We start from the raw sequence: 24,279 nt of genomic DNA on the forward strand, positions 1-24,279 counted from the left end.
TAAGGTAAATAGCAGGGAAAGGACATTCAAGACAAGGGAACAAATAGTAGGAGCAATGGACTGAGCAGGAAACAGTTCGATGAATGGTAAAGGGGTGAGGTGTGGGATACTACAAGCAGATTCTACCAAAATGTAAGAATAGAGATGATGAGGGGTGGGAGAGGAGGCTGATGACATAAACCAGATTACCAAGAAACTAAAATGCTACTCGAAAATTCTTAAACTTTATCTTGAAGGTCATGGGGACCCGCGGTCAAGCAGGAGAATGACACAATCGCATTTTACATTAATCACTCTGCCAGTAATGTGGTGGATGAATCTATGTGGGGCAAGATTGAAGGTAGGGAGACAAGTTAGGAGGCTACTGCAGGCAAGAAATAATAAGCGACCTTTTAACAAAATCCCCTTTGCTGTTGTGCCAATATTTTAGGATGTTCATTATATGTACATAGAAGCATAATATTTACATATCACCTATGTTTTATATATTCTTATATATAAATGATTTCTGCTATTACATTACAGATTATCTTTTTCTACATTAATAAAAAAGAACAAAGAAGGTTACAAAACAAAAAGGAAAATGGAAGCTAAAATTCAACATTCTACTTACCTTAGAACTAGCAATTAATAATTATTACCTCCAAAATGAGCTATTTTACTAAAAATAAATGTTGTAGAAATTACAATTTATAAAGAGGAAGATTACTTAAAATGTATCCTATAAGGTATCTAAAATCAAGAACATTACCACATGGCCTAGAATAAGATATTAATAAAGAAAATCAAGAATACTAAATCTATATAAGTTAAAAGCAATAAAATAACTTAAATAACATGATCATAGTCTTAACAACTTATTGTGAGCTTACCCTGCCATGTATACCATTTAATATTATAAACCTTAGTTAGGTAGGACCATTATATTAATTTTGCAGATGAGAAAATAAAATCCCAGGTGAGTTTACTTACCTAATAACTGGTCTTTAAAGTTTGTCTGTCTTTAGAGATACCTTCTATAAAGGCATTAGTAGCCATAAGTAAATACAACTATGTAAATATTTCATAAGAATATTTTTGTTTCACAAATGCAGAACTTCGTATCAGAAATACAGAATTTTGTTTGGGCAATACAATGAAATCTTTTGGGTCAAAGAAAACTTGGTTAAAATATAGACTTCACCCCCTTACTAGCTGTGGGAATTTGAGTAACTTCTCTGAGCTTTAACAAGTATAAAAGGGGTTACAAGGCTTCAAAGGGTTCTTTCAAAGATCAGGCAAGTAATCAATCAATAGTAGCTAGTTCTATTATTCATAAATCAAAAAAAGTATAAATACTGAGTACACTGAATTTAAAATTGAAGTAAAAAACTTTAGGGATAGAATACCCTTTTTCCTTGCTAGTAATGTTTCTTTAACCATAATAGGTATACATATATATTCACAGTTTATAATATAATACCTAACTCATAAAAATATAGTCGATTCTTGATAATCCAAGGGCATACTAACTGGTTTGCAATTAATCTATGATTAAAGTGCCATGAGAAACCCACCTTACTCTCCCTTACTACAGAGAAGCTGGTTAAGAAACTATAGTACCCATCCTCTTCCCCTGACTACACTGCAGCTCCCAAATCACCACCACAGCATTTCTACTTGTTCAGACCCCAGGCTTCCCCAAGTGTTCTGGTTCCTTTCTTGGCTATTCAAATCCCACTATTAGAAAAAGTTGAAAGAGGATCAAAAATTTCAGTACTTGTTACATCCCCTAAACAAGTCTTTCTTTCTGGATTATTTGTGACTTGATCTTCACTCCTCCCAACTCTATCAGTTAACCCAGTTAATTAATAATTAATAACTAATAATAATTGACTATATAACTAAAATCTGTAACAACTTGAAACCATTTACTTCATTTTTTAAAGTTGTTTTGCCGCCGAAACCGGTTTGGCTCAGTGGATAGAGCGTCGGCCTGCGGACTGAAGGGTCCCGGGTTCGATTCCGGTCAAGGGCATGTACCTTGGTTGCGGGCACATCCCCAGTGGGAGGTGTGCAGGAGGCAGCTGATCGATGTTTCTCTCTCATTGATGTTTCTAGCTCTCTATCCCTCTCCCTTCCTCTCTGTAAAATATCAATAAAAAATATATTAAAAAAAAAAAGTTGTTTTGCCAAGAAAAATAAATTCTTATCATTCTATAATCATTTTAAGTTATTTCAAGTTTTCAGTTGGCTTAAATAATATTAATTATAATATTTAGTATTGTACTTTAGTATTTTAGTAAAGTTAGTGATGTCATAATTAAATAAATCCTGTATAAACAGTCCCCGAGGCCCAAATTAACACTGTATCAATACTGCTATATAGTTGTTAATATACATTATAAAAAGCCAGAAAAATTACCTTGGTGTTCTTCTAAATCCATGTCAAGTTGTCTAATGTCTTCATGAAATTGATTGATTTTTTCTTTTATATCTGTTAACCTATTGAAAGTATTATTTAATGAATTTATGACAGATAATATAGGTATTCAGTGAAAACATTTAATGATGATGTTAGAAAATCATGGCTTTTCTAAGCTGCATAAATAATATCTAGAAATAATGTGCCCCATTCTCAGGATAATACTACAAATTTAGAGAGAAATGTTTTTTCTAGATCTTTTTTCATGATCCACATTTGAACTGAAAGTATATTCTGCAGATGTTAGGTTGCCTGACTCCAAAAGCTGATGCTTGCCCACATTTTTTTTGAGCATGACTTAAAACATTAAGAAAGTGAAAAATCTTTATTAACTTTTTTTGGTAGGTTTGTATAAACTGAACTAATTGGCAAATTAATAAAAAAAATTTAAAAAATAAGAGAAAATTTGCATTGATACAAGATTATATGGGTTAAAATTCTAGCAAAAGTAGTTGTACTAGTACTTTGGATACAGTAATCATACTGTGGTTCTGGAATATTTATGACTTGGTCTTCACTCCCCCTAACTCTATCAGTGGGATGGAACTATGAGTCCAGATCTTGCATCTATATATAATTGTTTTTTTTTACAAAGGTGCAAGACAATTAAATGGGAAAGGAATATTAAATATCTAGAGGCCCAGTGCACAGATTCATGCACTGGTGGGGTCCCTCAGTCTGGCCTGTGAGGATTTGGCCGAATCTGGCTCTCTGACATCCCCTGAGGAGTCCCAGGGGCAGTTCTCAGGTGACGCATGCCGAATCTGGATTCCTCCTCTCTGGTTCCCAGTGCATCACCTGAGAACCGCAGCTGCCAAGTCATGACAGCTCAGCAGCTCCTGCCTTGAGTGTCTGCCCCCTGGTGGTCAGTGTGCATCATAGTTACTGGTCAGCCAGTCACTTAGGCTTTTCTATATATAGATATTTGTCAAAAAAGAATATTTCAATAACTGGTGCTGGGACAACTGGATATGTACAATCAAAGAATAAAATTGGACTCCTACCTTACAACCATATACAAAAATTATAAAACTCTTAGAATAAAACATAAGCATAGATCTCTGTGACCTTGGATTAGAAACTGATTTCTTTTTTTTTTTTTATTTTTTTTTATTTTTTATTTTTTTTTAGAAACTGATTTCTTATATATGACACCAAAGCACAAGTGACAAAAGAAAAAATAAATAAAATAGACATCAAAATTTAAAACTTTTGTGCTTCAAAGGATACCTTCAAGAAAGTGAACAGGAGGATCCAAGATGGCGGCGTAGGTAAACACCTAAACTGCTGCCTCGCACAACAATTTCAAAACTACAACTAAAAGACAAAACGTCTATCACCCAGAACCACGGGAAAGCTGGCTGAGTGGAAGTTCTACAACTAGAAGGAAAGAGAAAACAGCACTGAAAGGTGCACAAGCGCTGAAAAGCTGAGGTATGGAGGCGCGCACGAATCAGGCTGGCGACGGGCGACTGGGAGTGCTGCTTTTTTTCAACCCGAAGGGAGACAAGCTCCTGATTACTCCGAACTCCAGTTTCTGGGGAGACGCAGGGGACCCAAATTCCTACAGGGAGAAGCTGGACTGTCTGCCATCAAGTCAGAAAGTAAGTGAGGCTTGCTTGCAGGGCTTCGCGCAGGAATAATTGTTTACTGTGCTGGGGCGCGGCAGAGACTCAGTCGGAGATGCAGAGCCGGCTTACTGGCAGCCATCGCTGTTTGCCACGCCCTAGCCTAGTGATGCCCTGAGACCCCACCCTGCACAATCTACAAACCCACCCAAGCTCCAAGCAGCAGCTTTAGCATATGAATGGCCTGCCTTATCGCAGCTTAACCTAGCAAACTTGCAGCCCGGGTCAGACAGCTCCAAAACCTCCAAACCCCAAGCAAAGAGGACAAAACTGTAGCTCTCGCTGTAGCTCCTGCTGGGTGGCCTCAGACAGTAGCTGACCTGCACCCCATTGGAGATCCAGAAGCCAGTGTACCTAGTGGTCAGTGTGAGACACCAGATTTCAACTCCTCACATCCATAAGTGACACATTCAAGAGGCAGACTCAGTGAGCACCAAAGCCCCACTGAAATAAGACCTGCACCATAAGTGTGTCTCCAGCGCAGCAGCTCTTCCATTATAGACACAGCGGGTCCTCACAGACAATTGGCCTGGAGGTCAATTCCTCCCAGTGTACCAACAGCAATCAAGGCTTAACTAAACCAAGACTTTGCACTCAGCCTACAAAGGGGTGTACCAAGAGCGTCCACCTCAGGTGATTGGGGAGGCTGAGCTACTGGCCCCTATAGGTCACCTACCACACAAAGCCACTCCATCAACACAGGGAAGCAGCAAAATGCGGAGACAAAGAAACATGTCACGAATGAAAGAAGTGGAGGAAAGCAAACTACTGGACGAAATAGAGTTCAGAAGCATATTTATAAGGTTACTCAAGAATCTTCTAAAAACCGCTGAGAAACTTGATGAGACCTTCAAGGACCTTAATGAGAATGCCAAAAAAATGGAAAAGGACCAGTCAGAAATTAAGCATACACTGTCTGAAATAAAGAATATACAGAAACTCAACTGTAGATCAACGTACCCCAAGAATCAAACCAAAGATCTGAAATATGAGAAAACAAAAAACACCCAACCAGAAAAACAAAAAGAAAAAAGAATCCAAAAATATGAAGATAGTGTAAGGAGCCTCTGGGACAACTTTAAGCGTACCAACATCCGAATTTTGGGGGTGCCAGAAGAAGACAGAGAGCAAAATATTGAAAACTTATTAGAAGAAATAATGACAGAAAACTTTCCCTACCTGGTGAAAGAAATAGACTTACAAGTTCAGGAAGCGCACAGAACCCCATACAAGAGGAATCCAAAGAGGACCACACCAAGACACATCATAATTAAAATGCCAAGGGCAAAAGACAAAGAGAGAATCTTGAAAGCAGCAAGAGAAAAACGTTTAGTTACCTACAAGGGAGCACCCATACGACTGTCAGCTGATTTCTCAACAGAAACTATGCAGGCCAGAAGGGAGTGGCAAGAAATATTCAAAGTGATGAACAGCAAGAACCTACAACCAAGATTACTCTACCCAGCAAAGCTATCATTCAGAGTTGAAGGTCAGATAAAGAGCTTCACAGACAAGAAAAAGCTAAAGGAGTTCATCACCACCAAACCAGGATTACATGAAATGCTGAAGGGTATTCTTTAAGAAGAGGAAGAAGAAGAAAAAGGTAAAGATAAAAATTATGAACAACAAAATGACATCAAATACATACCTACCAACAAGTGAATCTAAAAATCAAGTGAATAAAAAATCTGAAGAACAGAATGGACTGGTGAATATAATAGAATCAGGGACATAGAAAGGGAGTGGACTGACAATTCTCAGGGGGAAGGGTGTATGAAGGGTTCAGGAAGAGATTGGACAAAAATCTTACACCTATGGATGAAGACAGTGGCAGGGGGTAAGGGCATGGGGTGGGGTGGGGAATCAGGTGGAGGGGAGCTATGGGGAAAAAAAAGAGGAACACCTGTAATAATCTGAACAATGAAGATTTGTTTAAAAAAAAAAAAAAAAGAAAGTGAACAGGTGCCTAACTGGTATGGCTCAGTGGTTGAGCTTTGACCCAGGAAACAAGAAGTCACCAGTTCAATTTCAAATCAGGGCACATGCCCAGGTTTCAGGCTCAATCCCCAGTAGCAGGCATGCAAGGAGGCAGTCAATCAATGATGTTTCTCTCTCACTGATGTTTCCATCTCTCTTCCTTCTTCTCTAGAAAAGACATCTAGTCAGAATGGCTGAGTTGGTTGAGTGTCGTCCTGTGCACTGAAGGGTTGTGGGTTCAATCCCCAGTTGGGATATATACAGAAGGCAATTGATCAATGTTTCTCTCTCACATTGTAGTTTCTCTGGCTTTCCCTTCCTCTCTCTCTCTCTCTCTCTCTCTCTCTCTCTCTCTTCCTCTCTCTTTGTATGTCCTCGGGTGAGGATTAAAAATAAAATAAAAGATCAACCAAAGGACTTGTATGCATGCATATAAACCTAACCAATGGACACAGACAACAAGGGGGTGAGTGTGGGGGGGTAATGGGGGAATAAGGACACATATATAACACCTTAATCAATAAAGAAATTAAAAAAACAAAAACAAAAAAACCTTAATAAAATTTAACATAGGAGCAATAAATAAATAAATAAATAAATAAATAAATAAATAAATAAATAAAACAAAAAAGAAAGTGAAAAGATCATTCAGATTGGGACAAACATTTTGCAAATCATTTATCTGTTAAGAAAATTGTATCTAGAATAAATGAAGCCATTACAATTAAATAAAGATAAATAGACCAATTTAAAATGGGCAAAGCATCTGAAAATAGATTTCTCCAAAGAAGATATACATATGGCCAATAAATTAAAGAAAAGAAGCTCAACATCATTAATCATTAGGGAAATGCAAGTAAAAACCATAATGAGATCCCACTAGGATGACTATAATAAAAAAAGATAACATCAAGTGTGAAGACAGGGAGAAATTGGAACCCTCATGCACTGTTGGTAGAAGTGTAAAATGGTGCAGCTGCCCTGGAAAACAGTCTGTCAACTCCTCAAAAAATTAAATATAGAGTTACTATATGAGCCATCAATCCCACTCCTAGGTGTATGCCCAAGAGGAGTGAAAACATATGTCCATGCAAAAAGTTGTACATGAATTTCATACCAGCATGATCACAGCCAAAAAATGAAAATAATTTAAACATCTATCAATGAATAAACAGAAATATGGTATATCCACATAAGGAATATTTGACAATAAAAAAGAAATACTGATACATGCTACAATACAGATGAACCTTGAAAACATTATGGTAAGTGAAAGAATGCAGCCACATTGGACCACATATTATATGATTCCATCTATACTAATAAAAGGGTAATATGCTAATTAGACTGGGAGATCTTCCAGGAGACCTTCCGGACATCCTTCCAGACAAAGCCATGGTAGCAGGGTCGAGGCAGAGGAGGTTAGGGGCGATCAGGTCAGGAGGGGTGGGCAGTTGGGGGCGAGCAGGCCGGCGGGGGGGGGAACAGGCCTAAACCGGCAGTCAGACAACCCCCAAGGGGTCCCAGACTGGAGAGGGTGCAGGCACGAATTTCGTACACCGGGCCACTAGTTTATTATATAAAACTAGTAGCCCTGCGCATGAATCCATGTGCCATTAGCTCTCTGCAGGGCCTGGCCGCTCCACGCCTGCTGCCCAGAGGCTCTCCATGGCCCAGAGGCCCATCCATGGCTGGGCACGGGACACTTGCCTTGTCGCTGGAGCAAAGACACAAGTGTTCCGCGCCCCAGCCTGGCCAGAGGCCCATCCATGGCCGGGTGCAGAACGCTTGCCTCATCGCTGGAGCGACGACGCAAGCATTCTGCCAGGCCACTCACGCTGTCCGCTCTCAGCAGCCGTCCCCCTGGGACTGGGGGACTCCGGCAGGGCTGAGAGGACTGGGTGCCGCCATCTTGTGGCTATGGGCGCCACCATCTTTGTGATAGAGTGATGGTTAATTTGCATATTACCCTTTTATTAGATAGGCTGTCCAGAATAGGCCACTGTACATACATAAAATAAAAGTGGTTCTCTAGGGCTAGGATGAGGTGATGATTGGGTGTGGATAACAGGAAGTGTATAATTAAGATTACTAAAGAGATGTAAAATTGACTGAAGGGATGCTTGCATAACTCTGTGAATATACTATAAAACTCTGAACTGTATGCTTTAAATATGTGAATTGTATGAAATGCAGTTAAAGCTGAAAAGAAGATTGAAAGTTATGTCAATATTATCAGTGTGAACCACACCAAAATCACTATGATAATATGCACTTGTAAATTTAGAATATAATTTAAAAGATGAGAAAGGGATGCAAAATGTCCTAGTATAAATGTACTTACTGTCGCTCCATACTGGCTATTTCCTGGTTATCTTCTTTAACCTATAAAGGCATAAAAAGAAAATAGTGTTTAAAGAATTATTCATTGTTAGGCAATCTTAAAAATAATTTCCTTCTAAGATATGTTGCACTAAAATGTCAAATCTTGTCTCTTAAAACTTACTTAAATTTCAATCTTTGAAGTTAAAAGGAACATCAATAAGGAACTATTCACAAATTTTTATTTCTTCCTGAAAGAAAGGGTGGTGACATACTTTCACAGTAATCCACATGGTACCATGAAGTTAACTAGATCAGTTTACATAAATATCTAAGATATAAACCCCCAATATATAAGGTGGGGTTGACAGATTTGTCAATCCCACTGCATTTGAATTTCAGATAAATAAATTTTATGGTATATATACATCATGCGATATGAAATATACTTATCATATACTTATCATACACACACACACATATATATATACTAAAAGATTATTCTTTGCTTATCTGAAATACAAATTTATTATATTTTATCTGGTAACCTGTCCCAACCAAGACCACTCTTCCCTTAATTTCAATGATCTCTTTCCAAGGACCTTCAGAGAATCTAGATTTTAATACTTTTCTAGAATGATCCTAATACTTAAATAGCTCCCGAGTTGATCCCTAAGGTTCCTCCAAACCCGTTGGGTTCAATCTAAGACTACAAAGGAGTTCCATTTGTAGGCTCCTGACTAGCTGTTTTCAAATACACATGCAGTTCTCCTAAGGGCCCTATAGTTAGGGTTTCTCATGATAAATAATAGGCTAATTATAACTTAGTATTAAATTAAAGCCAGCCTTGGGGTAGTAAGAAAGCTAGTGAATATATGTGACATGACCGTATGACATATTATGATTTCATAGGAGATTTTATTTATTTTTAATAATAATAGCAATATATTTTTTATTGATTTCAAAGAGGGAGAGGAAGAGAGAGAGAGAGAAATATCAATGATAAGAATCATCAATCGCCTGCCTTCTGCATGCCCCCTACTGGGGATGGAACCTGTAACCCCAGCATGTGCCCCGACCAGGAATCGAACCATGACCTTCTGGTTCATAGGTCCATGTTCAATCACTGAGCCACAGCTGCCTGGCTCTTTATTTATTTTTTAAACCTCACCCTAGGACATGAGGTGGGGAGGATGGGGGGGAGGGGGAGAGAGTGAGAGAGACAGACAAAGAGAGACACATCGATGTGAGAAACATGGATTGATTGCCTTTTTATGTGCCCTACTTGGGGATCAAACCCACAACCTTTCGGTGCACAGTACAGCACTCAACCGACTGAGTCACTCTGACCAGGCAGATTTCAGAGGAGATTTTAATTTCATTAAATAAAGTCATTAGCTGTGGGACACTTCATTTCTAAATATGAAGCCCAAAATAAATAATGGAAGAGATCTTCAATAAGGTTATCTAGTTATTTATTAACTAACAAAGAAAAGTTTTAAGTTTTCCTCATAGAATCCAAAACATGAAAAAAAAATGGCCATAATATGCATGAACACCACATAAAATTAATGTTTACGTAAAAAACCCATTTATGTCAGATGATTTTTACTAGATTTTAATGGTCAAGTAGTTCATACTGATTTAGGTGAAGCTCACTTTTCACTGTTTTTTAAAGACACAATAAACTTATTGGCTTTCTGGTCAATTCATATGGCTTAAATAAAATAAAAACATTCACAAATCCTGACATATTAAAATAAGTATGTTTGTTTTTCCTACCTGCTTAAGTAATCTCTCTCTCTCTTCCATTGGGGATCCCATGCTTTTGTCTTCAGCAACCATTTGATCTCGATGGGACTCTAACTCATAAAGTTTTTCATGCAGCAATACAGCCTCCTGTTTTACCTGGGAGTGTGCTATTTCCTGAAGGGAGCAAAAAAAGGAAAAATGTATTAATTCATCAAAAATTATTTCAAATAGATTTCAGTTTGTAAGAATAGGACACATTTAAACCACCAGCATCTTTAAATCCTGATAAAAGAATAATATGCAAATTAACCGAACCTCCACTACACCCACAAGCCATGCCCATCAGCCAATCAGGAGTGAGTATCCAAATTAACCCAAACAAGATGGCTGCGGCCACAGAGAGAGCAGGAGGCTTGGGTTTCCCCGGCAATGGAGGAAGCCAAGCTTTCCGCCTGCCCTGGCCTGCCTTAGCCTCTGCTTAAGGCTACAAAGTTTCAATTATAGAAGATAAATCAATCCCAACAAAAATGGCGGCAGCAGCGGAGCTGGAGAGAGCAGAAGGCTCGAGTTGCCCCCTGGTGATGGAGAAAGCCAAGTTTCCACAGCCCTGGCTTGCCTTGGCCTCTGCTGAAGGCTACAAAGTTTCAATTATAGAAGATAAATAAATCCCAGATACCAGGGCCTCAGCTTGGGTCGCCGGGGGGCGTGGCCAGCCTGCAAACCACCACAGGCCCCTCGCCCAGGCTGACCCACCCCCCAAGGGAACCCGCACCCTGATCTGGGACACCCTTCAGGGCAAACAAGCCAGCCCCCACCCGTGCACCAGGCCTCTATCTTATCTAATAAAATAGTAATATGCAAATTGACCATCACTCCAACACAAAAGATGGCTGCCCCCATGTGGACACAAGATGGCCACCACAAGATGGCCAGCAGGGGAGGGCAGTTGGGAGGGACCAGGCCTGCAAGGGAGGGCAGTTAGGGGTGATCAAGCCTGCAGGGGTGGCCAGGTCGGCAGAGGAGGGAAGTTGCGGGCAACCGGGCCTGCAGGGAAGTGCAGTTGGGGGTGACCAGGCCTGCAGGGGAGGGCAGTTGGGGGTGACCAGGCCTGCAGGGGAGGGCAGTTAGGGGAAAACAGGCTGGCAGGGGAGCAGTTAGGCATCAATCAGGCTGGCAGGGGAGTGGTTAGGGGGTGATCAGACTGGCAGGCAGAAGCAGTTAGGGGCAATCAGGAAGGCAGGCATGAGAGCAGTTGGGAGCCAGCAGTCCTGGATTGTGAGAGGGATGTCCGACTGCCCTTTTAGGCTCGATCCTGGTAGGGGTCCCAGATTGGAGAGGGTGCAGGTTGGGCTGAGGGACACACATCCCCGTGCACGAATTTCATGCACCGGGCCTCTAGTAGATACATAAAGTATCTAGGTTAATCAATAATGCTACGAAACACATTTCTAAACTGGAAGAATAAAAATAGATCCCTGCATATTTTCTTCGTTTTTTTTTTTTTTTTTTACTTTTTTAAATTTAAATTTATTGTTTAAAGTATTACATACATCTCCTTTTGCCCCCATTGACCTCTCCCCAGCAGATCACACCCCCCAGCACATGCCCTCACCCCCTACTGGCCATGTCCATTGGTTATGCTTATATGCATGCATATAAGTCCTTTGGTTGATCTTTTACCCCCCCTCCCTCCCCTGCCTTCCCTCTTTGGTTGGATGGTCTGTTTGATGCTTCTATGATTCCGACTCTATTTTTGTTCATCAGTTTATGTTGTTCATTATATTCCACAAGTGAGTGAGATCATGTGATATTTATCTTTCTCCAACTGGCTTATTTCGCTTAGCATAATGCTCTCTAGGTTCATCCATGCTGCTGCAAATGGTAAGAGTTCCTTCTTTTTTACAGCAAAGTAGTACCACAGTTTTTTAATCTACTCATCTGCTGATGGGCACTTAGGCTGTTTCCAAATCTTAGTTATTGTGCTGCTATGAACATAGGGGTGCATATATCCTTTCTGACTGGTGTTTCTGATTCTTGGGATATATTCCTAGAAGTAGGATTACTGGGTGAAATAGCAGTTCCATTTTTAATTTTTTGAGGAAACTCCATACTGTTTACCATAGTAGCTACACCAGTCTTCATTCCCACCAACAGTGCACGAGGGTTTCTTTTTCTCCACATTCTCACCAGCACTTGTTGTTTGTTGATTTGTTGATGATAGCTATTCTGACAGGTGTGAGAAGTTACCTCATTTGTTGTTTGATTTGCATCTCTCAGATGACTGGTGACTTTGAGCATGTTTTCATATGTCTCTTGGCCTTCTGTAGGTCCTCTTTAGAAAAGTGTCTATTTAGGTCCTTTGTCCATTTTTTTGAGTTCCCTGTAAATGTTGGAGATTAAACCCTTATCAGAGATAACATTGGTAAGTATGTTCTCCCATGCAGTGGGCTTTCTTGTTGTTTTGTTGGTTTCTTTTGCTGTGCAGAAGCTTTTTATTTCGATGTAGTCCCATTTGTTTATTTTCTCCTTAGTTTCCATTGTCCTAGGAGCTGTATCAGTAAAGATATCACTACAACATATGTCTGATATTTTGCTGCCCATTGATTCTTCTAAGATTTTTATGGTTTCCCATCTTAAGTTTAAGTCCTTTATGCATTTTGAGTTTATTTTTGTGTATGGTATAAGTTGGTGGTCTAGTTTCATTTTTTTTTGGCATGTATCTGCCCAATTTTCCCAACACCATTTATTGAATAAACTGTCTTGACTCCACTGTATGCTAAAACCATTTCCCCTAAGAATAGGAATGAGACAGGAATGCCAACTCTCACCATTCCTGTTCGACATAGTACTGAAAGTGCTAGCTATAGCAATCAGACAGGAAGAAGAAATAAAAGGCATCTAAATTGGAAAAGAAGAAGTAAAACTATCATTATTTTCAGATGACATAATATTGTATGTAGAAAACCCTAGAGACTCCATAAAAAAATTGCTAGACTTAATAAATGAATTCGCAATGTAGCAGGATACAAAATTAACTCCAAGAGCCGAGACCGGTTTGGCTCAGTGGATAGAGCGTCGGCCTGCGGACTCAAGGGTCCCGGGTTCGATTCTGGTCAAGGGCATGTACCTTGGTTGCGGGCACATCCCCAGTGGGAGCTGTGCAGGAGGCAACTGATCGATGTTTCTCTCTCATCGATGTTTCTGGCTCTCTATCCCTCTCCCTTCCTCTCTGTAAAATATCAATAAAATATATTTTAAAAAAAAACAAACAAACAAACAAAAAAACAAAACAAAATTAACTCCAAGAAATCTATGGCATTTTTATACACCAATAGTGAACTTACAGAAAGAGAGATTTAAAAAAAATCTTATTTTCCATTGCACCAAAAAAATTAAGATACCTAGGAATAAACTTAACTAAGGAGGTAAAAGACCTGTACTCAGAAAACTACAGGACACTGAAAAAAGAGATAGAGGAAGACATACTGTCTTCCATAAACAGATGGAAGAACATATTGTATTCATGGATAGAATCAACATCATTAAAATGTCCATATTACCCAAAGCAATCTATAGATTCAATGCACTCCCCATTAAAATACTAATGGCATATTTCACCGACGCAGAACAAACTCTCCAAAAATTCATCTGGAATAAAAAAAGACCCTGAGGAGAAACCAAGATGGAGGCATAGGTAAACACCTGAAATTGCTGCCTCGCACAACCACTTCAAAACTACAACTAAAAGACAAAACAGACATCATCTAGAACCACAGGAAGGCTGGCTGAGTGGAAATTCTACAACTAGAAGGGAAAAGGAAAGCACACTGAGACTCACAGGAGCTGCGGAAGTAAAGTGTAGAGGTACGGAGGTGTGCGTGCAGAAAGGGCTAGCAAGTGAGTACGCAGTTGTCTTTTTAAATCGGGAGGGAGACAAAAGCTCCAGACTGCTCTGAACTCCAGTTCCAGGCAAGACTCTGGGGACCCAGACTCATATGGGGAGAAACTGGACTGTCTTGCAGCAGGCGAAACTTGAGGGCGGCTTTCTCTCAGAGGTGCTTGCAGCGATTACTGTGGGACACTGAGAACCGGGCCTCTTAGGGGAGGGCTGACGGGAAGCCATTGCTGTTTGCTCCTCCCTGTTGATACCCTCAGATCCCGCCCCACCCAAGTTGTGTGCAGAGGCCTTTCCATATGAATGGCCTGGCCCTTTGCAATCTAAAATTACCTAACAAACTGCAGCTGGGTCAGTGAGACCAAGAACACCCAAAAGAAGGCCCAAGGCCCCGCAGCAGCTTGCATTGCTTCACAGCTGGGCCTCATCTGGGCATCTCCAAAACCCAAACAAAGAAGAGGAATAGGCAGATCTCTCCGTAGCTCCTGCTGGGTGGCCTTAGGCAGAGGCTAAATTAGCACCTCCTTGGAGATCCAAGAGCCAGTGTACCCAGGGGTCAGAGTGGGACCATCCAGATTACAACTCCTCAGATCCATAAGGGACACACTCAGGGGGCAGACTCAGTGAGCACCAAAACCCCACTGAAACAAGTCTTGTCTCATAAGGGTGTCTCCAGCACAGAAGTTCTCCAAGCGTAGACACAGCTGATCCTCACAGCCAATTGGCCTGGAGGTCAATTCCTCCCAGTGATACCAACAATAATCAAGGCTTAACTACAACAAGACTGTGCACACAGCCCACAAAGGGGTGCACCAAGAGTGTCCACCTCAGGTAACCGGGGAGGCTGGGCCACTGGGCCCTATAGGACACCTAGCACACAAAGCCACTCTATCAACTCAGGGAAGCAGCCAAAATGTGGAGACAAAAAAACAGGTCACAAATGACAGAAATGAAAGATAACAAACTACTGGATATAGAGTTCAAAACCACGGTAATAAGGTTTTTAAGAATTTTCTAAAAACCACCGATAAATTTAGTGAGACCCTCGAGGATATGAAAAAGGACCAACTAGAAGTTAAGCATACACTGACTGAAATAAAGAACAATATACAGAGATCCAACAGCAGACTAGAGGATCACAAGAATCAAGTCAAAGATTTGAAATACGAAGAAGCAAAGAACACCCAACCGGAAAAGAAAAAAGAATCCAAAAATATGAAGACAGTGCAAAGAGCCTCTGGGACAACTTCAAGCGTGCAAACATCCGAATTATGGGGATGCCAGAAGAAGAGAGAGAGCAAGATACTGAAAACCTATTTGAAGAAATAATGACAGAAAACTTCCCCCACGTGGTGAAAGAAATAGACTTACAAGTCCAGGAAGCGCAGAGAACCCCAAACAAAAGGAATCCAAAGAGGACCACACCAAGACACATCATAATTAAAATGCCAAAAGCAAAAGACAAAGAGAGAATATTAAAAGCAGCAAGAGAAAAACAGTTAGTTACCTTCCAGGGAGTACCCATAGGACTGTCAGCTGACTTCTCAACAGAAACTATGCAGGCTAGACGGGAGTGGCAAGAAATATTCAAAGTGATGAATAGCAAGAACCTACAACCAAGATTACTCTACCCAGCAAAGCTATCATTCAGAATTGAAGGGCAGATAAAGAGCTTCACAGATAAGAAAAAGCTAAAGGAGTTCATCACCACCAAACCAGTATTATATGAAATGCTGAAGGGTATTCTTTAAGAAGAGGAAGAAGGAGAAAAAGGTAAAGATAAAAATTATGAACAACAAATATATATCTATCAACAAGTGAACCTAAAAATCAAGTGAGTAAAAAATCTGATGAACAGAATAAAGTGGTGAATATAATAGAATCAGGGGCACAGAAAGGGAGTGGACTGACAATTCTCAGGGGGAAAGGGGTATGTGGGAAGAGACTGGACAAAAATCATACACCTATGGATGAGGACAGTGGGGGCAGGGGTTAGGGCAGAGGGTGGGGTGGGAACCGGGTGGAGGGGAGCTATGGGGGGGGGGGGGGGAAGAGGAACAACTGTAATAATCTGAACAATAAAGATTTATTAAAAAATATATATTTTAAAAAAGACCCCGAATAGCTGCAGCAATCCTGAGAAAGAAGAACAAAGTAGGAGGGATCTCAATACCAGATATCAAGCTGTATTACAAAGCCACTGTTCTTAAAATTGCCTGGTACTGGCACAAGAAAAGACATATAGACCAATGGAATAGAATAGAAAACCCAGAAATCGACCCAAACCACTATGCTCAATTAATATTTGACAAAGGAGGAAAGAGCATACAATGGAGTCAAGACAGTCTCTTCAATAAATGGTGCTGGGAAAATTGGACAGATACATGCAAAAAAATGAAAATAGACCATCAACTTACAGCATACACAAAAATAAACTCAAAATGGATAAAGGACTTAAATGTAAGACGGGAAACCATAAAAATATTAGAGGAATCCACAGGCAGCAAAAATCTCAGACATATGCTGAAGCAATATCTTCATCGATACAGCTCCTAGGACAATGGAAAATAAACAAATGGGACTACATCAAAATAAAAAGCTTCTGCACAGCAAAAGAAACCATCAACAAAACAACAAGAAAGCCCACTTCATGGGAGAACAGATTTGCCAATGTTATTTCTGATAAGGGTTTAATCTCCAACATTTACAGGGAACTCATACAACTTAACAAAAGGAAGATAAACAACCCAATCAAAAAACGGGCAACTGACCTAAATAGATACTTTTGGAAAAGTACATAAGGAAGGTAAAGAGACATATGAAAACATGTTCAACATCACTAATCATCCAAGAGATGCAAATCGACAGTGAGGTACCATCTCACACCTGTCAGAATGGCTATCATCAATAAACCAACAAATGACAAGTGCTGGTGGGAATGCAGACTGGTCCAGCCACTGTGCAGAACAGTATGGAGTTTCCTCAAAAACTAAAAATGGAACTCCCATTTGACCCAGTGATCCCACTTCTAGGAATACTAGTTGTAGGTATTTCTCTCTTTCTGCGTCCAGCACGGCTGGAGAGCGGGTCCAGTTCCTGAGTAGGGGCGGCTGGGGTTTGAGAAATAAAAGAGAGACAAGACACAGAGATAGAAGGAAAAAGCTGGGACTGGGTGGGACCACCGTCCTCTTCTGATGGAGAGACAGGGACCCAGAGCCAATCCAGTGAGTTTATTTTATATCCCAAATACCAGGAAGTTTCACCAAAAGGTCAAGACAAAAGGAGATTATTTGCATTGAGTAGGCCCTGAGCATTCCTGGTGCTAGGCTGGATTTAGATATCAAAACTACTTCCCCACACCACGGGCTGAAATGAAGGTCAAGCTGACAACACCCTTGCCCTTTTGGCAAGACGTGTTCCCAGGTCGTGGCTTTACCTATTGCCTTGGGTTCAGCTGACAATAATTAAATAATGCCCATGTGCCTTATCAGGCGCTGTCTACAACTAGTATATCCCAAGAAACTAGAAACACCAATCAGAAAGAATATATACACTCCTATGTTCAAAGCAGCACAATTTACTATAGCTAATATTTGGAACCAGCCTAAGTGCCCATCAGCAGATGAGTGGATTAAAAAACTGTGGTACATCTATACAATGGAATACTACGCTGCTGTAAAAAGGAAGAACTCCTACCATTTGCAACAGCATGGATGGTCCTGGAGAGCATTATGCTAAGTGAAATAAGTCACTCAAAGAAAGATAAATATCACGTGATCTCACTCATTTGTGGAATATAATGAACAACATAAACTGATGAACGAAAACAGATCCAGAGACAGAGAAGCATTGATCAGATGCTCAAACCTCAGAGGGAAGGCAGGGGAGGGTGGGAGTAAGGGGGAGAGATCAACCAAAAGACTTGTATGCATGCATATAAGCCTAACCAATGGACACAGACACTAGGGGGGTAAGGGCATGAGTGGCGGGAGCGGGGGAGGGAAACAATGTGAGGATAAGGACACATATGTAATACCTTAATAAAGAAAGAAAAAAAGAAAAGTGAATGCTTAAAACTTCATAGGCAAAGAGTTATAGGCAAAGATCAGTAATGGATTAGCTTCAGGTGAAAAGGCATGACAAAAAATACAGATAAGCTCTGGCTGGGGTTGGTAAGTGGTTAGAGCATCGCCCTTGCTCACTCAAGGGTTGCTGGTTCAATTCCCAGTCAAGGGCACGTACATGGGTTGCAGGTTCGATCCTCCATCCCATTTCGGGGCATGTGCATGAGGCAAGTGATTGATGTGTACCTCTCACATGGATGTTCCTATCCCCCGTTTCCATTCTCTCCAAAAATCAATGGAAAAAATATACTCGGGTGAGCAGTAACAATAAAAAATAATACAATCTGGCCAGTGTGGCTCAGTGGTTGAGCGTTGACCTATGAACCGGGAGGTCATGGTTTGATTCCCAGTCAGGGAACATGCCCAGGTTGCAGGCTTGATCCCCATTGTGGGGTGTGCAGGAGGCAGGCGATCAATGATTCTCTTTTATCATTGATGTTTCTCTCTCTCTTCTTCTCCCTTCCTCTCTGAAATCAATAAAATGTATTTTTTTAAAAAAAATAATAATACAGATAGTATAAATGCATGTATTTTGAGGTATCCCTTTTCATATCTTCCCCTTCCTTTATTTAAACATCTTACAGATTTCTTCAAATTGTGTCTTGATAAAACTGTTCCTAAAGACTCAAGCTCATGTTGATCCTTTTTTTTCAGACCCCTGTGAACTGAATTAGTAATACTTAGCATAGTAGTGAGCACACAGTAGATTTTTAAATTCTAATTGATTAATATATGACACAATGTTTTCTTGAAGAACAAGTTAAAAATTACAAGAAATCTGTCAATAGAATTAGTGACTTACATTTTCTTGATTTGAGAATACTGCAAATTTTTTAAAATTCATATTATTTTAGGCATACATGTACTGATGCCAAAAAAGGGTGGCATCAATACAAACAGTAAATCTAATGTTATAAATTACACCTTTTCCTCTCTCCCACATGCCCTAAAAAAAAAAAGGTAAGAAATTTTGCAAGCTGGCTGTGTTATTACTAAATGTTGTCCTTATGTGTACCTACATATGGGTAACCTGATACAAAATAAAATCTTAATTTTTTTAATCTTAATATTTTTAAGCAAACTTTTTAATAGCAAATTTCCAAAAGAATGATTACAAAACATTCATATTTATTTCTTTTGCAAGATAGATGCCAACAATCATGGCAATGTTCAATTGTTACTAATTTTATCATCATTGTATCTACCTGACTCCATAGGAAAGCAGGAAAGGAAGGCCAAGTTTGAGGTACAGGCAGTATACTGAAGTGCAAAGGACATGAAAATGTAGTTCACAGAAAAAAGAAATACAATGACCAACAAATATATAAAGAGAAGTCAATTTCATGCATAAATAAATGAAAATTGAAACAAAATAGTAATTTTTACCAATTACACTAGCAAATATGGAAAAGATGGGTAATGCCTGCTGTGAGTGCAGTGAAAATAGGCACTCCCATATGTTGGGTCTAGGAGTAAAAATGCAACAACCTTTTTGGAAGGCAATTTGGTAATCTCAGATTTCAAGTGTGTAATTTATGACCCATTGCAAAAAATCTATCTTAAGATACACTCATATAACTTTGCATAAAATATATGCAAATTTTTCACGCCAGCATTATTTATAACTCCGCCAGTCTATTCATTACAAGGCTTTACTACAGTCATACAATTTAATACAAAGTAGTGATTTAAAAATGAGGGAGCATTATAAGAGTTGATGTGAATGAACATTCAAGAGCAAATGTTAGGTGAAAAACAAAAAAGCTGTGGACAGCATACTAATGTGAATCCCACTTAAGGTTTTCCACAACAGTAAAACCAACTTAGGATTACAGGATTATTATGAAAACTAGAGGCCCGGTGCACGAAATTCGTGCACGGCTGTGTGTGTCCCTCAGCCCAGTCTGCACCCTCTCCAATCTGGGACACTTCGAGGGATGTCCGACTGCCCGTTTAAGCCCGCCCGGTGGGATCGGGCCTAAATGGGCAGTCGGACATCCCTCTCACAATCCAGGACTGCTGGCTCCCAACTGCTCGCCTGCCTGCCTGCCTGATTGCCCCTAACCACTCCCCTGCCAGCCTGATTGATGCCTAACTGCTCCCCTGCCAGCCTGTGTTCCCCTAACTGCCCTCCCCTGCAGGCCTGGTCACCCCTAACTGCCTTCCCTGCAGACCTTGTCCCCCCAACTGCTCTCCCCTGCAGGCCTGGGTCCCCCCCAACTGCCCTCCCCTGCAGGCCTGGTCACCCCTAACTGCCCTCCCCTGCAGGCCTGGTCCCCCCCAACTGCTCTCCCCTGCAGGCCTGGGTCCCTCCCAACTGCCTTTCCCTGCAGGCCTGGTTGCCCCCAACTTCCCTCCTCTCCCAGTTTGGTCACCCCTAACTGCCCTCCCAGCAGGCTTGATCACCCCCAACTGCCCTCCCTTGCAGGCCTGGTCCCTCCCAACTGCCTTCCCATTCTGGCCATCTTGTGGCAGACATCTTGTGTCCACATGGGGGCAGGATCTTTGACCACATGGGGGCAGCCATCTTGTGTGTTGGAGTGATGGTCAATCTGCATATTACTCTTTTATTAGATAGGATAGAGGCCTGGTGCACCGGTGGGGACCAACTGGTTTGTACTGAAGGGTGTCCCGGATCAGGGTTCCCTTGGGGCGTGGGGCAGCCAGGGCAAGGGGCCTGTGGTGGTCTGCAGGCTGGCCACGCCCCCTGGCGACCCAAGCGGAGGCCCTGGTATCTGGGGTTTATTTATCTTCTACAATTGAAACTTTGTAGCCTGGAGCAGAGCCAAGCCTTCTGCTTGCTCCGTGGCGGCAGCCATTTCTATTGGGATTTATGTATCTTCTATCATTGAAACTTTGTAGCCTAAGCGAGGCCTGGGCCGGCCAGGGTGTGCAGAAAGCTTAGCTTCCTCCATCGCCAGGGAAACCCAAGCCTCCCTCCTGCTCTCTGTGGCTGTAGCCATGTTGGTTGGGTTTATTTGCATATTCGCTCCTGATTGGCTGGTGGGCGTGGCTGGTGGGTGTGGGTGTAGCAGAGTGATGGTTAATTTGCATATTACTCTTTTATTAGATAGGATTCAGTGACAATGCTGGTGATATATGTCAAGAATTCAAAAAAGTACATAGTAAGCACTCAATAAATGTAAGAGTAGCTCTGTCTGGAAAGAGGACAAAAAAATCAGGCATTTTTACTTCCATCTTATTCTTTTTTTTTTTTTTTTACCATAAACATGATTAGTTTTGTGAATTAAAATCTTATCTAATAAAGAGGAAATTTGCTAATTGACCGTCACACCCTCACAAAGATGGTGGTGCCCACAGTCAATAAGGAGGAAATATGCTAATTGACTGACATGCCCTCAAAGATGGCGGTGCCCACACCCACAAAATGGCGGCGCCCAGTCAACTCAGTCCCGCTGGGGTGGCAGGCGCATGGCACAGCCAGGCCCACCCCCGAGCGGGTCCAGCCACTCCAAACGCCTGCCTCTGGAGTACCCCAGTCCCCTCAGCCCCCCAGCTGCCCAGGGCCGGCCTGAGGAGCAGGCAAGCTTCGGATGTCGGCTGCCCAGCTGCCCAGGGTTGGCCCGAGGTGCAGGCAAGCCTCAGATGGCAGCTGCCCAGCCGACGCCCGAGGCGCAGGTAAGCCTTGAATGGCGACTGCCCAGCCAATGCCCGAGGTGCAGGCAAGCCTCCGATGGCGGCTGCCCAGCTGACGCCAGAGGCGCAGGTAAGCCTCCGATGCCAGCTGCCCAGCCGCCCAGGGCGGACCCGAGGCGCAGGGAAGCCTTGGATGGCAGCTGCCCAGCTGCGCAGGGCCGCCCAAGGCTCAGTAACCAGGGCTGGCTGAGGCTTGCGCTGCTGGCAGTGGCAGCAGCAGAGGTGTGATGGGGGCGTTGCCTTCCCCTGATCACTGGGTCGCCTCCCGCCACTGAGGGCTCCCAGACTGTGAGAGGGGCAGGCCAGGCTAAGGGACCCCCCTCCAGTGCATGAATTTTCATGCACCGGGACTCTAGTTATTTAAATAAACATAGGAGAATGAATGCAAACTTTTACATCTTTAATGATAAAGTGATCTCTCCTCTTCTTCACTTGTTTTATCTCTTGTTCATATGTCTTATTTGTTTTTTTAATTGCTTAAAGTATTACATATGTCTCCTTGTTCATATGTCTTTAAATTACCACTAGATTATGTGCCCCATTAGACCAAGTGACTTGTTTTGTACACAGTAGGTACTTAATTGAATCTAATTTCTTACCAAATTAGGATATTTATGGCCCTAGTGGGGAAGAAATTATTATACTCTTGTAAGTAAACTGCTAAATAAATATGTACTTGGATGAGTCCATTAATATATTTAGCTGAATTATAGATATACTAGTGGCCCGGTGCACAAAATTCATGCACCAAGGGGGGGTTCCCTCAGACCAGCCTGCACCCTCTCCAATCGGAGACCCCTTGGGGGATGTCCGACTGCCGGTTTAGGCCCGATGGCGGCTGCCCGGGATTGGGCCTAAACCGGCAGTCGGACATCCCCCTTGCAATCTGGGACCACTGGCTCCTAACCGCTCACCTGCCTGCCTGTCTGATCGCCCCTAACTGCCTCTGCCTGCGTGCCTGATTGCCCCTAAACCCTTGCCTGCCTGCCTGATCATCCCTAACCTCTCTGCCTGCCTGCCTGCCTGATTGCCACTAACTGCCTCTGCCTGCCTGCCTGCCTGTCTGATCGCCCCTAACTGCCCTCCCCTGCTGGCCTGATCTTGCCCCCAAATGCTCTTCCCTGCCGGCTGATCTTGCCCCCAACTGCCTGTGCCTGCCTGATCACCTCTAACTGCCCTCCTCTCCTGGCCTGATCTTGCTCCCAAGTGCCCTCCCCTGCCAGCCTGATCTCACCCCAACAGCCCTCTCCTGCTGGCCTGATCTCACCACCAAATACCCTCTCCTGCCGGAATGCCCTCCCCTGCTGGCCAGATAACCCCTAACTGCCCTCCCCTGCCGGCCTGATCTTGCCCCCAACTGCCCTCCCCTGCCAACCTAGTTGCCCCCAACTGCCATCCCCTGCCAACCCGATCTCACCCCCAACGGCCCTCCCCTGCCGGCCTGATCTCGCCCCCAACTGCCCTCCCCTGCAGGCCTGATCTTACCCGCAACTGGCCCCCCTTGCTGGCCAATTTGGTTCTGATTGGTCAGTTTCTATGCCAGTCAGCGTCAAAAGCTCCACCTCCTAGGCAGCCATTGGCTCCTCATAGTTCACCCAGATTTGGTTCTGATTGGTCGGTTTCTATGCCAGTCAGCATCTCCGGGCCTTTCCCTGGAGAGAAACAGAGGCACAGCTGCTGGCAAAGCCAGGAGAGAAAGAGAGAGGCAATAGCTGATCAACAGCTGCGGATCAGACCCTGCCTCTCTCTTTGGGCCTCTCTCCGGGCCTGATCTGCGGCCCCCTTGGCAGTTAATGCTGGGTCTCTGCACCCGCACCAGCGGCAGTCAGTGCTGGGTCGCCTCGGCAACCCAGCACTGACTGCAGAACTGATTTCCAGTGTTTGGTCGAGCCTTCGGTTGGTCGTTACAGACTCTGAGTTTTTACATATTAGGATATATTTATCTTTTGTAGATGAGTAATACAAGAAATCTTATTTAATTTTATACTTACAGCTTCCAGACTGTCTTTTTTCATGTTCAGTGAATCCAGTTGCTGCTGAAGTGTATCTAATTCCTAAATAGAAGGAAAAAAACAAATACATATGTCAGTTACATTAAGAATAAACTTGGCCCTTGCTGGTGTGGCTCAGTTGGTTGGAGTGTCATCCTATGCACCAGGTCGCAGGTTCGATTACAGGTCAGAGCACATATCCAGGTTGCAGGTTCAATTACAGGTGAGAGCACATATCCAGAGCTCCACCCCTAGTCAGAATGAGTGCAGGAGACAACCATCGATATTTCTCTCACATCCATGTGTGTCTGTCTGTCTCTCTGTCTCTCTCTCCCTCCCCCTTTCTCTCTCTAAAAATAAATAAAATGAAAAGAAAAAAAATAACACGCCAGAATAAATTTTTGTTTCTCAACATTTCAAATATATATGTGACAAAGTAAATTTTGTAAACATCTTCAAAACTTATCTT

General features: G+C 42.3%; 1 protein-coding gene across 4 annotated transcripts in view; it reads right to left on the reverse strand.

Moving 5' to 3' along the window:
* Positions 1–24,279, reverse strand: part of IFT74 (intraflagellar transport 74) — a 113,607-nt gene that overhangs the window by 49,514 nt on the left and 39,814 nt on the right. For all 4 annotated transcript variants that reach the window (XM_080667993.1, XM_080667996.1, XM_080667995.1 and 1 more), the window contains 4 exons: positions 23,811–23,873; positions 10,174–10,317; positions 8,414–8,454; positions 2,405–2,484 (listed from right to left, as the gene is read on the reverse strand). In XM_080667993.1, coding sequence (XP_080524119.1) covers positions 2,405–2,484; positions 8,414–8,454; positions 10,174–10,317; positions 23,811–23,873 — 328 coding nt within the window. The remainder of the gene's footprint in view (positions 1–2,404; positions 2,485–8,413; positions 8,455–10,173; positions 10,318–23,810; positions 23,874–24,279) is intronic.

The sequence above is a fragment of the Plecotus auritus genome (assembly GCF_963455305.1).
Source record: "Plecotus auritus genome assembly, chromosome: 5".
Classification (NCBI taxonomy): Eukaryota; Metazoa; Chordata; class Mammalia; order Chiroptera; family Vespertilionidae; genus Plecotus; species Plecotus auritus.